The 17,626-nt window shown below is 44.9% G+C and overlaps 2 protein-coding genes across 2 annotated transcripts in view; both read left to right on the top strand.

Moving 5' to 3' along the window:
- Nucleotides 1-12,811: 12,811 nt before the first annotated feature.
- PIGZ (phosphatidylinositol glycan anchor biosynthesis class Z) overlaps nucleotides 12,812-17,626 on the top strand; it is a 32,447-nt gene continuing 27,632 nt past the window's right edge. Inside the window, exon 1 of the mRNA XM_042232810.2 lies at nucleotides 12,812-13,268. The gene's annotated coding sequence lies outside the window, so the exon portion shown is untranslated. The remainder of the gene's footprint in view (nucleotides 13,269-17,626) is intronic.
- The window catches only part of LOC106990119 (developmental pluripotency-associated protein 2), a 28,276-nt gene continuing 26,198 nt past the window's right edge, over nucleotides 15,549-17,626 (top strand). The window contains 1 exon segment of the mRNA XM_060419210.1: nucleotides 15,549-17,626. Coding sequence (XP_060275193.1) covers nucleotides 16,868-17,626 — 759 coding nt within the window. The 5' untranslated portion in view covers nucleotides 15,549-16,867.

Raw genomic sequence — 17,626 nt, 5'->3', positions numbered from 1 at the left:
GATAAGACACTTTAATTGCTGATAAGTCTGGCTCCCTGTCATTTGTCCTGGATATTCCTACTTGTTTGCTTTCAAAAATTCTTGGATTTTTTTTTTTGAGGTAGCATTGATTTATAATATTTAACCTGTTGGTATTTTTATTGAAGTTTTATGAAATTTATAAACCTAGAGTAGATGGACTTTCTAAAAATGTGGTAGTTTTTCTGTTGGTTTAAATCTTTAGTATTCCTTAGTAGAATTTTAATGTTTTATTGATAAATATATTGCATAAATCTCATTATGTTTATTCCTAATTGTTTCATTTTTTGTTTTGCTATTACAAATAGATTTTCTTTTTAAAAATTTTTTTGCAGTATGGTTGATTTACCATGTTGTGTTAATTTCTGCTGTTCAGCAAAATGATTCAGTTGTATATGTGTATATTCCTTTTTATATCTTTTTCCATTATGGTTTATCACAGGATATTGAATATCGGTCCCTGTGCTATACAGTAGGACCTTGTTGTTTGTCCATTCTCTATATAATGCATCTGCTAACCCCAAGCTCCCAATGCATCCGCCCCCACTTGGCAACTACTAGTCTGTTCCTTTTGTCTATTTGTTCTGTAGATAGATTCGTTGGTGTCATGATTCAGGTTCGACTTATAAGTGACAGCACATTGTCTTCCTCTTTTTGACTTACTTCACTTAGTAGGATAATCTCTAGGTTCATCCATGTTGCCGCAAATGGCATTATTTCATTCTTTTTTACGGCTGAGTAGTATTCATGTATATATGTACAACGTCTTCCTTGTCCATCCTTCTGCTGGCGGACATTCAGGCTGCCTCCATGTCTTCATTTTGTGAACATACAAGTGTGCATATCTTTTTGAATTACAGCCTTGTTCCAATATATGCCCAGGAGTGGAATTGCTTGATCATACAGAAACTCTATTTTTAGTTTTTTGAGGAAACTCTATAATGATTTCCATAGTTGCTACACCAACTTACATTCCCACCAATGGGGTAGGAGGGTTCCCTTTTCACCACACCCTCTCCAGAATATATTATTTGTAGATTTTTTAATGATGGCCATTTTGACTGGTGTGAGGTGATACTTCATTTTAGCTTGATTTTCATTTCCCTAATAATTAGCAATGTTGAACATCTTTTCATGTGCCTGTAGGCCATCTGTTTGTCATCTTTGGAGAAATGTCTGTTTAGTTTCAACCAGGTTGTTTGGGTTTTTTATTGTACATATATCAAAAACAGCTGTTTGTATATTTTGGAAATTAAGCTCTTGTCAGTCACATCATTAGCAAATATTTTCTCCCATTCTGTAGACTGCCCGTTTTATTTTGTTTATGGTTTCCTTTGTTGTGAAAAAGCTTGATTGGGTCCCATTTATTTATTTATTTATTTATTTATTTTTTCAAAGAAATAAAACATTTTTAATCTGAAAGTACAGTATCTTAAAAAGCACAGTAGGACAGGACAACGGGCTGGCATGGAGTGAACAGGCAAGAGTTACTGACTAGAGAGGGAAGGGAGGTGGGAGATGGTAGAGCTGAAGGGGCAACAGCAACAGGAGACAGGGCAAGCTGCGATTTCATACCTGCAGTTAATGGCACAGGTTCTGGTTCCTTGCTGGATTCAATTCTGTCTACCTTCTTGAAAGAACAATCCAGTAATGTCTGAGTGGCAGCTCTTTTTCTCATCATAGACGCCACAGTAGCACTGGATTACATTCTGAATGGCTGCTGCAGCCTTCATGTTCCATCCTACATTCGGGTCCTGTGCCTCAAAACCTAACAGTGCCTCCCCAAACAGAGCTAACTTACGTGATGAGGGGAAAACACATGCTTACGTCTTCGAACGTTCACAACTTGAAGCTTCATATATAGAGATTTACAGTAGAATGAACTGAGTGAAGTTGCTCAGTCGTGTCCAACTCTTTGGGACCCCAGGGACTGTAGCCTACCAGGCTCCTCTGTCCATGGGATTTTCCAGGCAATAGTACTGGAGTGGATTGCCATTTCCTTCTCCAGGGTCCCATTTATTTTTGCTTTCATTTCTATTGCCTTGGGAGACTGACCTAAAAAAACGTTGGTACAGTTATATCAGGGAATATTTTGCCTATGTTCCCTTCTAGGAGTTTTATGATGTCATAAAACTTATGTTTAAGTCTTTAGGTCATTTTGAGTTTGTGTCTGATGTGAGGGTGTGTTCTAACTTCATTGATTTACATGTTGCTGTCCAACTTTGCCAACACCAGCTGCTGAAGAGACTGTCTTTTCCCCATTGTATATTCTTGCCTCCTTTATTGATTAGTTGACCCTGGGTATTGAAGTTATTTCTGGGATTTCTATTCTATTCCATTGATCAATACGTCCATGGATTCTATTAACCTGTGTGCCAGTACCATGCTGTTTTGATTATCGTTGCTTTGTAGTATTGTCTGAAGTTTAGGAGGGTTATGTCCCCTGCTTTGTTCTTTTTCCTAAGGATCGCTTTGACAACTATGGGTCTTTTATGGTTTCACATAAATTTTAGGGTTATTTGTTTTAGTTCTATGAGAAATGTCATGGGAAAATCGATAGGGATAACAATAGATTTGTAGCTTGCTTTGGGTAGCATGGCCTTTTAACAATACTGATTCATCCAATCCAAGAGCATGGGCTATCTTTCTATTTCTTTGAATCATCTTCAGTTTCCGTTACTAATGTTTTATGCGTGTGTGCTCATTCACTTCAGTTGTGTCTGACTCTTTATGACCCCGTGGACTGTAACCCACCAGGTTCCTCAGTCCATGGGATTCTCCAGGCAAGAATACTGAAGTTGGCTGCCATGCCTTCCTCCAGGGGATCTTCCAAACCAGGGATCAAACCCACATCCTCTATGGCTCCTACATTGCAAGTGGATTCTTGACCTGCTGGGCCACTGGGGAAGCCCCTATAAGTGTCTTATAGTCCTCAGCATAATAGTCTTTCACCTCCTGGTGAGGTTTATTCCTAAATGTTTTATGTTTTTGCTGCCATTTTAAAAGAGATTGTTTGTTTCAAGTTCCTTTCTGATATTTTACTGTTAATATAGAGAAATACAACCAATTTCTGTATGTTAATCTTGAATTCCCCTACTTTGTTGAATTTGTTTATCAGTTCTATCAGGTTGGTACAAATTAACTGTAGATTTTAAATCACTATAACTAGGTTCCAACATATCTTTATCAATTAAAAGAGGAACCATTACAATCAACACATTTTTGCCAATGAGCAATAAGTTTGTTTATTCCTGTAATGTAAAAATCTATGCTTCATGATTCAACAAACTGTTGGAAAGCATTTTCTGCCTCCTGTTGGTTTGGGCAGCATTTTCCCTGCAAAAAGTTATCGCGATGCTTGAAGACATGGTAGTCAGTTGGTGAGAGGCCAGGAGAATATGGCAGATGAAGCAAAACTTCATAGCCCAATTTGTTCAACCTTTGAAGTGCTGGTTGTGTGAGATGCAGTGGGGCATTGTTGTGGAGAATAACTGGACCCTTTTTGTTGACCCTTTTTGATGCTGGCTGCAGGTGTTTCAGTTTTGGGTTCATCTCATCGATTTGCTGAACATTCTTCTCAGATGTAATGGTTTTGCCAGGATTCAGAAAGCTGTATTGGATCAGACTAGCAGCAGACCTCCAGTGACAATCACCCTTTTTTGGGTGCAAGTTTGGTTTTGCTTTGAAGTTTCTTCTCAGTCCAACCACTGAGCTAGTCATTACTGGTTGTCATACGAAATCCACGTTTTGTCGCACATCACAATCTACTCAAGAAATGCTTTGTTGCTGTTGTGTAGAATAAGAGAAAGTGACTATTTCAAAGTGACTATTTCTTTTTTATTTGTGGTCAGCTCATGAGGCACTCCCTTATCAAGTTTTTCACCTTTCCAATTTGCTTCAAATGCTGAATGATCATAGAATGGTTGACATTCAGTTCTTTGCAACTTCTCATTTAGTTGTAAGAGGATTAGCTTCAATGGTTGCTGTCAATTGGTTGTTGTCAACTTCCTATGGCTGGCCTCTATGCTCCTCATCTTCAAGGCTCTCCTCCTCTTTGCAAAACTTCTTGAACCACCACTGCACTGTACATTTGTTAGCAGTACGAATGCAGGCCAAATGCATTGTTGATGTTGCTGAGTTTTCGCCACCGCTTTACAACTCATTTTGAACTTGAATTAAGAAATCACTCAAATTTGCTTTTTGTCTAACATCATTTCTATAGTCTAAAATAAATGTAAAATAAACAGCAAATAATAAGTCTTTAGAAAAAGCATAAAGCAAAAAAAATGTGCATTAAAATGGTATATAACATAACCACATTTATTAGGAATGTATTCCAGTATCAAAAGGCAGAGTTCAACGATGCAAAACTGCAATTACTTTTACTCCAACCTAATAGTTTTTGTGTGGAGTGCTTACATTTTCATATATAGTATCATGTTATCTGCACATAATGACAATTTTAACTCTTCCTTTTCAAATTGGATCTTTTATTCCTTTCTTGTATCCAATTTTTGTGGCTAGGACTTCCAATACTGTGTTGAATAGAAGTGGTAACAGTGAGTATCCTTGTCTTTTTCCTGGTTTTAGCAGTAAGGCTTTCAGTTTTTCACCACTGAGTATTATACTGGGCTGTGGGTTTGTAATAAATAACTTTTATTAGGTTGAGATATGTTCCTTCTACACCCACTTTGGTAAGAGAGTTTATCATGAATGGATGTTGAATTTTATCAAATGCCTTTTCCATATCTGTTGAAACAATGGTGTGGTTTTTGTCTTTGTTGATCTGGTGTATCACATTGATTTGCATTCGTTGAACCATCTTTATGACCCTGGGATAGATCAACTTGGTCATGGTGTATTAGCTCAGCTGGTAAAAAATCCACCTGCAATGCAGGAGATCCCAGTTTGATTCCTGGGTCTGGAAGATCCCCTGAAGAAGGAATAGGCTACCCACTCCAGTATTCTTGGGCTTCCCTGGTAGCTCAGACAGTAAAGAACCCGCCTGCAATGAGGGAAACCTGGGTTCAACCCCTGGGTTGGGAAGGTCCCCTGGAAGAGGGCATGGCAACCCACTCCAGTGTTCTTGCCTGGAGAATCCCCCATGGACAGAGGAGCCTGGCAGGCTATAGCGCATGGGGTCAAACACACCTGAGTGACTAAGCACAGCACAGCGTGACCTTTTTTATGTGTTGTTTTATGGTTTGTGAATGTTTTGTTGAGGATCTCTGCATCTGTATTCATCAGAGACATTGCCCTGTAAGTTTCTTTTTTGGCCATGTCTCTGTTGGGTTTTGGTATCTGGGTGATGGTGGCTTCATAGAATGTCTTTGGGAGTGTTCCCTCCTCTTCAAACTTTTGAAAGAGTTCAAGAAGGATTGGTATACATTCTTCTTTGTATGTTTGGTGGAATTCTCCTATGAACCCATCTGGTCTTGAACTTTTGGTTGTAGGGAGCTTTCTAATTACAGATTCTTAAATAGATTTGTTACTTCCATTAGTTTTTCTAACTAGTTGTTGTTTGTAAATGTGAAAGCTAGTTTCTAAATGTTAATTTTAAACCAGACATCTTACTGAATCATTTTGCCGTTTATAATATTTTCTCTTTAATTAGCATTTTTAAGACAGTTTCAGGTTCACAGCAAAATTGAATGAAAAAATATGAGAGTCCCCATGTACCCCTGCCCTTCCCCCAACCCATACACAATTTCCCTCATCATCAATATCCTACATCAGAGTGGTGCATTTATTATAACTGATGAACCAACACTGACATATTACCAACCAAAATCCATAGTTTATATCAGAGTTCATTCTATTGCACATTCTATGCAATGTGCAAAATCTATGGGTTTTAACAAATGCATAATGACATGTATCTATCATTATAGTATCATACAGAAAAGTTTCCCTACCCTAAAAATTCTATACTCCATTTATTCATTCCTTCTACCCCATAGGCCCCTGGCAAACACTAATCCTTTGCCTTTTCTAGAATATTATACAGTTGGAATCAGTGTACAGTTGGCTACAGTATGTAGCATTTTTAGATTGACTTCTTTCACTTAGCAATACTTACTTAAGCTTCCTCCATGTCTTTTCATGGTTTGATGGCTCATTTATTTTAGCACTGAATAATAGTTCATTGACTGCCTGTACCACAGTTTATTTATTCATTCATCTACTGAAGGACATCTTGGTTGCTACTGACTTTTGGTAATCATGAATCAAGCTGTTATAAAGATCTGTGTGCAGCTTTTCATGTGGACATAGGTTTTCAACTCATTTATGTAAATACCAAGGAGTACAACTGCTAGATTGTATGATAAGACTATGTTTAGTTTTGTAAGAAACCCACAAACTGTCTTTCAAAATAGCTGTACCCTTTTGCATTCCCATGAGCAATGAATGAGCGTTCCTATGGCACCACGTTCTCACCAATGTTTGATGTTTAATATGTTTTGAATCAAATCTTTTGGATTTTCCAGGTATAAAATTATACCGTCTGGGAATAACAATTTTTTCACCTTCTTTCTGAGTTCTATACCTCTATGTTCTACTCTTGTCAACTCGCATTGACTGCTATACACAGAAAAATGGAGGCAGCTACAAAATAATAGCTCTAATAGCTTTCAGTTTAGTTCAGTCACTCAGTCATGTCCGACTCTTTGCGACCCCATGGACTGCAGAATGCCAGGCTTCCCTGTCCATCACCAACTCCCAGAGCTTGCTCAAACTCTTGTCCATCAAGTCGGTAATGCCATCCAACCATCTCATCCTCTGTTGTCCCCTTCTCCTCTTGCCTTCACCCTTTCCCAGAATCAAGGTCTTTTCCAATGAGTCAGTACTTCGCGTCAGGTGGCCAAATGAATATTCAGGACTGATTTCCTTTAGGATTGGCTGGTTTGAGCTCCTTGCAGTCCAAGGGACTCTCAAGAATCTTCTCCAACATCACATCAAAAACATCAGTTCTTCAGTGCTCAGCCTTCTTTATGGTCCAACTCTCTCATCCATATATGACTACTGGAAAAACCATACCTTTGGCTAGATGGACCTTTTTCAACAAAGTAATGTCTCTGCTTTTTAAATATGCTGTATAGGTTGGTCATAGCTTTCCTTCTAAGGAGCAAGCATCTAATTTCATGGCTGCAATCACCATCTGCAGTGATTTTGGAGCCCCCCAAAAATAAAGTCTCTCACTGTTTTCATTGTTTCCCCATCTATTTGCCATGAAGTGATGGGACTGGATGTCATGATCTTCCTTTTCTGAATGTCGAGTTTTAAGCCAGCTTACTTACTCTCCTCTTTCACCTTCATCAAGAGGCTCTTCTGTTCCTCTTCACTTTCTGCCATAAGGGTGGTGTCATCTGCATATCTGAGGTTATTGATATTTCTTCTGGCAGTCTTGATTCCAGCTTGTGCTTCAGCCAGCCCAGCATTTCACATGATGTACTCTGCGTATAAGTTAAATAAGCAGGGTGACAATATACCACCTTGGCATACTGCTTTCCCAATTTGGAACCAGTCCATTGTTCCAGTCCAGTTCTAACTGTTATTTCTTGATCTGCATACAGATTTCTCAGGAGGCAGGTAAGGTGGTCTGGTATTCCCATCTCTTCAAGAATTTTCCAATTTGTTGCAATCCACAGAGTCAAAGGCTTGATGTAGTCAATAAAGCAGAGGTAGATGTTTTCTGGAACTCTCTTGCTTTTTCAATGATCCAGTGGATGTTGGCAATTTGATCTCTGGTTCCTCTGCCTTTTCTAAATCTAGCTTGAACATATGGAAGTTCTCAGTTCATATACTGTTGAAGCATCACTTGGAGAATTTTGAGCATTACTTTGCTAGCATGTGAGATGAGTGCAATTGTGTGGTACATTCTTTGGGAATGTGTGAACATTCTTTGGCATTGCCTTTCTTTGGGACTGGAATGAAAACTGACCTTTTCCAGTCCTGTGGCCACTGCTGAGTTTTCCAAGTTTGCTGGCATATTGAGTGCAGCACTTTCACAGCATCATCTTTCAGGATTTGAGATAGCTCAACTGGAATTCCATCACCTCCGCTCACTTTGTTCATAGTGATGCTTCCTAAGGCCCACTTGACTTCCCATTCCAGGACGTCTGGCTCTAGGTGAGTGATCACACCATCGTGATTATCTGGGTTGTGAAGATCTTTTTTGTATAGTTCTTCTGTGTATTTGTGCCACCTCTTCTTAATATCTTCTGCTTCTGTTAAGTCCATATCATTTCTGTCCTTTATCGAGCCCATCTTTGCATGAAGTGTTCCCTTGGTATCTCTAATTTTCTTGAAGTGATCTCTAGTCTTTTCCATTCTATTGTTTTCCTCTATTTCTTTGCACTGATCTCTGAGGAAGTCTTTCTTATCTTTCCTTGTTATCTTTTGAAACTCTGCATTCAAATGGATATATCTTTCCTTTTCTCCTTTACCTTCCACTTCTCTTCTTTTCTCAGCTATTTGAAGGCCCTTCTCAGACAACCATTTTGTCTTTTTGCATTTCTTTTTCTTGGGGATGAATTTGATCACCATCTCCTATACAGTGTCATGAACCTCCATCCATAGTTCTTCAGACACTCTATCTATCAGATCTAATTCCTTGAATCTATTTGTCACTTCCACTGTATAATCATAAGGGATTTGGTTTAGGTCATACTTGAATGGTCTAGTGGTTTTTCCTGCTTTCTTCAATTACCATAGCTATAAAAATGGACAAATCGCTCTTCTTCCTGACTTTGAGGTGGGGAGTTTCTCCCCATTAAGTTCAATGCTGCCTTTGATAGTAAGATAAATATATTTTATCACGTTAAGGAAGAATACACCTACTCCTATTTTATTGAGTGTTTAGCAAGATTAATTTGTTGAATTTTTCAGCCTTTAGAGAGGTAATCATATGATTCTCTTTTGATCTATTAACATAGTAAGTTGTATTGATAGATCTCCTAATGTTAAATGGTTCTCATACCTTTGGAAGGTAGCCTTTTTAAATTATTTATTGATTTGGCTGCATCAGGTCTTGGCTGAGACGTGCACAATCCTTGCTGCATCACGCGGGATCTTTCGTTGTGGCTCAGGGACTCTCTTGTTGTGGTGCCTGGGCTTAGTTGCTCCACTGCATGTGGGATTTTAGTTCCACAACCAGGGATTGAACCTGCATCCCTGTCATTGCAAGGCAGATTCTTAACCACCAGACCCCCAGGGAAGTCCCCAAAATAACCTTTTTTTAAAAAAAAAAATTATTTGAATTCTTCACACTCCAAAAAACTTTATTATCTGAAACTTGTCTCTGAAAAAAAAAAGTCAAATGTGCAAATATGAAGAAGCTACTCATCAAGTGCTCCTGTTCCTTTAATAGATCCAAGTCATCTATGTATGAAAAAACTAGGCCCCTGTGGCTGGAGACACAGGGGAAATGGCCCAGAGAAAACCCCTTCCTGCCAATACAAATATGAAGATTTGTTTAACTGTAGGTCAGACAAGGGGTTGGGAGATCTTTGCCTGAGGACCATCCCTGGGCCCAGGAAGCTCTGGGGCCCAGAGCCCCATCCAACCTTCAGGTGAGTCACTCTCATCTCTTGGGGTCACCAGTCAGTTCTGTTAATGATCTGAGATCTGTTTCTCAACTTCTTTCACAATGCTGGGGGCCAAAGCCAGCACCCCTCGTGAGGGACTGAGGGAACAGGAGGTGAGGGACAGAGATCAGGGTCACCTGGCATGGTATGTCCTTTGAGTTTCTTGGGAAATGGCTTTCTAGGCTCAGTAAGGAAATTTGAACTCATGGAAAATGGGAGACCTTTGCCTCTACAAATCAAATTCCCGTGATCAGCAGCCCATGGCTCCCCTGGCCCCATCCTTAATCCTGGTGTTGTCCTTCCCAGTTTGGATGGGCCCTTTCCCCCTGCGTCTCTGGTGTCAACTCTGGGCGGCCCGCTGGATGTAGTGTAGCAGCCTGGGCTGTCAGGTTCAAGCAGACCCCGGGCTTCATAAAGCTTCAGCTGGTGAGTCCCTGGACTGCGGCAGGGCTTGCTGAGACAAAGCCAAGGGAAACAGTCCAAGGCAGGCAACACCTCAAGATTTGGGTAGAACCATACAAAACTGTAAACGATCCGCTTTTTTTTGACCTTCAAAAAACAGTACTGTTATGTCCAAAATAGTCACAGAACCAAATCTGTGGTGCCACCCAGTGGCCAGAGCAAGAAAATGGTGCTTGTTTCATTAACCATGCCGGTGGTGATACAAAATAACATTTCTGGAGCTTTCATTACATCCTGGGGATTAGAGTTCTAAACAAGTAATTATTTAATGCCATTGTGATTTATGGTAACAATTACTGATTTTTATATGCTACAGACATCTCTTCTGAGGTAGGCAGGCAGGTATTGCTACCCCCATTTTATAGGTGAGAGACATGAGGCTTAGGGGATTTAAGCAAGTAATGTAGGATCACACCACTGAGGGAGGCAGACCTAAGTCATACTCCTCACATCCAGTGGTTTCCCTTCCTGCTTTAGGGAGATGAGGCTTCCACACTGGAGATCAGAACTCTTGGAGGTCCTAGCAGAGGCTGAACCAGGTGAACACTCTCGATGTCTGAGCACTTACTGTCATACAGGAGCAGAAGATGTTAGAATCATTAAGGTAGGCCATTAAATACTAGGGTTTTGTTTTTGTTTTTTTTTTTACAAATTATATTAAAAATTTATTAAAATTAAAAAACTGTATACTTTTTAAAAAGTCGATCAAGCAATTATTGGGTTAGTGAAGTTCACTCTGGAAAATTCTGTCCAAAAATTATTCAGGATTTGTGTAACTTGGATTAAGTGTCTTAATACAAATCTTCCTTTGGGGGTAAAAGTGTCCTTTGAATCAAATGGCAAGGTCCAAATACCATGATGGTAATGTCATGGCTGCTTCCTCCCATCCTTGGCCTGGGGGGCTGAGAGGAAAAGCTGCCTTGTTAGGCAGGCTAAGGAATGGTAAAGCAGGCAGGACACCCCCCACCCCCACCCCCACCAAGGCTCCTGAGCTGGCTGGGAACAGTGAGCTGGGAGGGCATTGTGATTGCCAGGCCATGGGACATTGGTCAGAGCCTTCCTGGCAGAAGAGGGCCAGGGCTATTTCAGGTGACTTACTTCCAAGACATTAGAGCTTTGTGGCTTTCTAGAGGTGACAGTGTCATTTTACAGCTGGAGGAGCTGGAGCACAGACAAAGGAATCAGCCTGCTCAGGATCACACATCTATCTAGTTGTTGGCAAAGCCAGGTCATTACCCAGGTGCTGACTCCACAGCCCAGCTCCTTCCAGCCCCTGGATCAGAAGGGAAGCACTGTCCCCATAACTGACCTGTGATTTGTGATCTGGGAAAACCACAGAGGACGTGAGCCAGGACTTCAGCTGTTCCTGAGCCTGCACCACCTGAGACCTTTGTCCCATTCCAAGTGGGCCCAGGGCAGAGAGAGGAGGAACTGAAGTTATTTCCAGCACTGCCTTCCAGTTTCCTATAGAGTCTAGTCCCGATTTCAGATGTTGACAAGGAGGAGGAAGAAAATCAAGGAGGGGGCACAGAGGAAGAGCAACGGGATTAGAGGACCAGAAGAAGAGGGCTCTGACCAGGGATGAGAAGGCCTCGGGATTACTAGGTTATGTCTTCAGGCTAAGAAAAGGCTTTACATACCCGGCTGCTGTGTTTCATGTATACCCACCTGAATATTTTACGCTGTGCGCATGTATTACTTTGATTGACAATGTAGACTAAAGCAGGAAAGACTTCCAGGAGAAGGCAATGGCGACCCACCCCAGTGTTCTTGCCCGGAGACTCCCAGGGGCAGGGGAGCCCGGTGGGCTGCCGTCTATGGGGTCGCACAGAGTCAGACACGACTGAAGCGACTTAGCAGCAGCAGCAGCAGACAGGAAACTGAAGAGTACCAGAGCACTGCCCTGGCAACCAGAGAGATTAAGATCCCCAGGGAGCCAGGGGGCCCAGGGGAAGGGCAAACAGCACCTTCCATCTAGGCCAGAGTGGAGAAAAGGAGCCCTTGTCTAAACTGTATTCAGTACTTAAAATATCTGGTATTTACTGTATGCAAATAATATCTCAATAAAGTAGGTAGGGTTTGTTGTTGTTTTTTAATGTGACGGCTGCTGCCAAGCATGAAAGGGAATACAGGTGAAAGGATTCTGCTCAAGACCTTCCAAAAAACCTTTGACTGGGCACAGAGGGTGGGCGGCTCTCCTCCAGGCCAGGACACCTCTCAGGAGGCTTCATGCAACACTCTCCCGCTAGGGGGCAGTAGTTACCATCGACCGCGCTCCGTCCGCAGCCCCGGGCGTGGGCAGGGACGCAGAGGGACCCCGGAGGTGACAAGGTGCCCAGTGGCGCACTGAGCTCAGTCCTGGAGCCCATAAGTTGGGGTCGCTTACCCCGCAGAGGGACCGAGAGCGGCAGGCCCGGCGGGTCTCACCTTGGGGGAAGGGAGCCTGAGCTCCAGGGGACACAGTGAGCTCCTCCGGCCCTGGCTGTCGGGCAGCCCTGGGCCAGTGACCTGCCCCCACCTGCGGAATGTAGAGGGCGGAAGCGGCACCCGCCCCTGGCCTGTTTTCAGGGTGCAGGACGCCGCGGCAGTGGCTGCCGAGAAGAAGCTGCGTCTGGGTGAAACGCACCCTGCGTCTCCAGCGCCGCTGCCCAACCCAGCTGGCGGAGCCTCGCCGCAGCGCCTGCCTTCCCCGACTCGTTCCACCAGCAGACCAGGTCGTCTGAGCAGTGGCAAGCCCCACCCACAGAGATCTCAGAGATCGCCCTTTGGAATGACAAAGAAGCGTGGCCTAGAACTGTTCTGCCTAATTGTCCCTCATGCTAAATAGGCGGATCTCCAGGCGTCGCCAAGGAGGGGGCTGCTAAGGGGATGAGCTGAAAAGCGGGGAGGGGAGAGACCAGCCGCTGCCCACGTGCTGTGACCCAAGGGCCACCGGGGACCCTCCCCCAGCCCTGGGGCGACCCCGCCCTTGGGTGTGCGGGGTCTCCAGCCCTCTCCACCACACCTCCGCCCCGCCTGGCGCACTGCCTGGTTTGCCTAATTCCCCGGACCAGACCGAGAGGCCGCTTCGCTGAGGACACGCAGCCGTCTCCAGCCCTTTAGTCCGGGCGGCTCCCGACCCACCCGCTGCCCGTGGGGCTCTTGCGGGCCCGGCCGGAGGCCGCCAGCTGGGCAGGTGCAGCCGGGAGCAGCGCGCGCTCGGTGAGTCGCCCGAGCGGCTCTGGAAGAGTTGATGGGGATCAAGGAGGAAGGAGGGAAGGTCAGGGAGGAAGGTGGTTGTTTCCGTTCCTAGCTTTGCTAGCTGCCCAGAGACCAGCAGAAGCTAGGGACTCGGGAGGCAGGCCAGGGAGCTACCGCCTCCACGGTTTTAGGGGCAAATTTCCCCAAACTGGGATCCACTGGCTCTGAGCACTGACCTGCCCCAACCTAGAGACAGGAAGCTCGCCGTGAGGTTTTCTCAGGAAAAGGAAGGGAGGCGGGGGATATCCTCCACCATGGAGCACTAGCTCTGAACCCAGATAGAGGCCTAGACTTAAATCCTTTCCTACTACTCTGCTGCTGGGGGGTTCTGTAACTTTACTGAGCCTCACTTCCCCATCTATAAAATGCGAATATAATGCTGCCTCCCAGGGTCCCTGTGAAGATGAAATCAAAAGGTGCTGTAAAATGCTGCACAGATAGTTCTGCATTTGCCAGAGAAGAATCACTATTTCTGGTCTCAGGGGGTGCACTTTGGGCCAGGCCTATCCTCTCCAAGCGTGAGGGGGTGGCCTCCCTGACCAGGAATCCCATGGGAACACAGACAAGAGCACTGCTGCAGGACACCCTGCGGCCCTGTGGTCAGTGGCTGTTCAGGCCTTTGCGTGGGCCGCACAATCGACAAGGACAGCTTTCCTTACGGAGGACATCCCTCACCAGACCTTCTTCCCAGACACCTCCTCAGAAAACTGAGAACCCTGTTGAAATTATGAACACCTGAAAACTCCCTGCTACAGAGCCAAGTTCTCATTTTGCAGGTGGGAACTGCAAGGTCAGGGATGGTTACATGATGTTATGAGTTGGTAGAACTACCTTCCTCTCGTCTACTCTCTCTTATGTGTGTTTAATGCTGCGTGCTGCCTTCTCTGTTAAACAAAGGATAAATGTGGAGCCGTCTGGGCAGCCAGAGAAGAAGGCACCAGGGTCAGACTGGCATGCTCCCAGGAAAGAGCGCTCTGCAGGGTGTTACTGGGGCCCTCTGGGTCCAGGTGAGGATGGAATGCAGCACCAAACAGGAAAATAGACTCGGGAAAGCCGCCCTCACTCTCTGCCCCTGGGGTGGACCCTGGAGTTTGGAACAAGACCTTGCCCTAGAGGGACCTGGTCCTGGCCAGTTTCGAGCCAGAGAAGACTATTATTTGCCTGTTGAGCAGGGGCCCCCTTCTCCAACACTTCCTTCCACGCAGTCTTTAAAACCTACCCCTAGCACAGGATCCGGATGCGGATCCCGATCCGGAGAGGGCTGAACCTTCAGCTTGCTGCCCTTTCCTGTAAGCAACAATCTGGCAGTTCTGTCAGGAAGAGTTTAAGTTGGAAGATAACATGCGATGGCTGCCATTCTGGGCCATGCTCCTTCACAGCTGCGTCCCCAGAGCAAGATGCTGCGCTCACTGAAAGGTAGGCCTCTGGACTCTGCGAGAAAGACGAGTCTCTCTGCCCAACCATCCCGTCCTCTAGCCTCCCTGTGGTGCTCTCTTCCCCAGCCACCTTCCCACTCACCCCTACCCACACCGCGCCCGGCGCAGTGGTTTCTGCTTCTTTGTACCCCTGCCATTAAAATGGTCTCTCCCTGCTGCCTGCAGTCAGATATCCCCCCGCCCCCCCACCGTGCACGCGCGCGCTGGCTACCCCTGACCATGGGAATCGGGAATCAGGACCGGCTCCCTGCTCTACAGTCGAATCTCCGCGGCCCTGGCCTTTATTCCAAACCCTCTTGTTCCCTGTACTCGCAGGGACACGGGCAAGCTGTGGGATTTGCGGGATTTGGAACCCCGCTGGGCAGCTCAGGGCGTTTACTGGCATAAACAGGCTTGCACACTGATTGCGTTTAGGTGGGTAGTTGCCACGCCCCATGCTGTTGGCCCCGCCCCCTGGTGCTGTTGCCCTCCTCCAGCGTGGTCTCAGCCGCTGGATGAGCAGCGATCGTCTCCTAAAGAACTCCCACACTTGTTAAGTTCAATGCTCGGCGATGTTGCCATCCGCTCCAGGGATCTCCGACTCTATCTTTTTGACCCTAGCCCAGCAGTGGTCCCATCCAGGTGGACTCAAGGGGCTGAGATGAATCCGAATGGATCCCAGATCTGGGGGACCTCAGACAGGACAGAGAAGCGATGAGACGGCACAGTGCAAGGCCTGGCCCAGGATGTTGCAGAAATGAGCTAGGGAGAGCTTCTCAGGGGTCCAGTTTGTTTAATCCATCTTCACGACAGCCCTGAGGTAGGGTTATACTCATTTTACAGATAAATAATACATTGGAGTTGAGAGACTAAATGCTCTTTCACCATGACAGAGCAAGAATTTGAAACTAGGTCGGCTCAATGCCAAAGCTTGTCTTAACCTGCATATTTTAAGGGTGTCCTGCAAAGGAAGCAATATGAGCGAAGAATAGAGGAGACTACAGGAAAACGTCATGTTTCTGGAGCGCCAAGCTCTGTACACAAAGAGGTGAGAGTGGAGGCTGGAGAGATTGCTGGCGGCCTTGGGGAGCCTTGGAAGTCATAATCAGGAACGTGGACTTGGTCCTGAGGGTGGTGAGGGGCTGACCACCCCCCTTCAGAGGTTTTATACAGGAGAGTAACGCGCGCTCTCTGGCTGTAGTTAGGAGTGTGGGTTCAGGTGGGGGAAGAAAAGCAGAGAAATGAGTGTGGTCTACTTTAGACCATCTTGCTTCTCAATATTTTATTATGCACACATAGAAAACTATTCGTTTTTATGATGGAAGATGACTCTTGGGTCTCTGGACTCAATACCTGGATAAACTGGTTCCCTCTCTGCTGCAGGGAACACACCAGGGGGTGGGGGGGTAGCATAGTGGGCAGGTAGGGCAAGTCATGGGGAGATGATATGTTCTTTTTGGCTGCCCTGTGTTTGAGGGAAGTGCAGAAGCCTAACAGGAAGTGGATTTGGCTTCTGGAGTCAAACAGACTGGGTCCAACTCCTGCTTGCGTCAACCTACTCAGTTGGTTGCTTTGAGTAAAAAATCTTAATCTCTCTAAACCTATTCTTTCATCTATAAGATAGGGATAAGAACAGAATTTTAGGGTTGTGATGAGAGTAAAATGAGATAACGTACTGTGCCCGGAGCATGAAAGTCACTCAGTCTGACTCTTTGTGACCCTATGGAATAGTCCATGTAATTCTCCAGGTCAGAATACTGGAGTAGGTAGCCATTCCCTTTTCCAGAGGATCTTTCCAACTCAGAGATCAAACCCAGGTTTCCCACATTGCAGGTGGATGCCAGCTGAACCACCAGGGAAGCCCAAGAATACTGGAGTGGTAGCCTATCCCTTCTCCAGTGGATCTTCCCAACCCAGGAATCGAACCAGGGTCTCCTGCGTTGCAGATTCTTTACCAGCTGAGCTACCAGGGAAGCCCCTGCCTGGAGCATAAGTATCTTAAAATGGCAATTCTATTATTATTTATTATCAGTAAATCTGAAACTCAGGAAAAACAATTTCTGAAGTCATCAAAAGGAAATGGAAATCATGAAAATAAATGAGATGGAACATTGTGGCTCTGCCTTTCTCTGAGCATTACTTGAAATGGCATACTCAAATTATGGGAAGAATTTCTTTGAAGGGCCATTAGATGAAGAAAATGTGATTTTTACACTGCCAGTTAATGAGGAAATTATTGAAGACCATCAAGTGGAACCAGGTGTTTCCTCAACTTCAGAAGTCAAAGAGGAGGCACTGAATACAGATAATCAAGTTCCTCTTCCTGAAACAAATGAGCTTGAGGAAGATTGTCCAAGCTCTAGCTTTAGAAGATCAGTTTGTCCCTTGCTGACCACATTGCCTCCGATTAACAATGTGAGTCGGGACACTTTGCGGTACTGGTGCCAGCAACTTAAGCTGAGTACTGACGGCCAGAAAATAGAAGTTTATCGGAGACTCCAGGAACATGCTTATCCTGAAAAAGATCAGTATATTCCTAAATCATCACAGGAGGCCCGAATGCATTCATGTTCAAGGAAACACAGCATGGTGACCAAGAGGGGAAGTGTACAGAAAAGGAAGATGAGTGAGAGTGAGGAAAGGACTAAAATGGTTGAGGTGGTAACTTCAGCTCAGGTAGCCATGCTGGCAGCATGGTCAAGAATTGCTGCAAGGGCTGTTCACCCAAAGGCTGTGAATTCACGTGCCCTTCGTACCTCTGAATCCTTTCTGCCACAAGCTTCAGGTGTCCGGTGGTGTGTGGTCCATGGCAGACCACTCTTGGCAGACACAGAAGGTTGGGTCCGCCTGCAGTTCCAAGCAGGTCAGACCTGGGTGCCTGACACCCCCAGGAGGATGACCTCC

The sequence above is a fragment of the Ovis aries genome, chromosome 1, assembly GCF_016772045.2.
Source record: "Ovis aries strain OAR_USU_Benz2616 breed Rambouillet chromosome 1, ARS-UI_Ramb_v3.0, whole genome shotgun sequence".
NCBI classification, from domain to species: Eukaryota; Metazoa; Chordata; class Mammalia; order Artiodactyla; family Bovidae; genus Ovis; species Ovis aries.
This window is presented reverse-complemented; position numbering and strand designations above follow the sequence as displayed.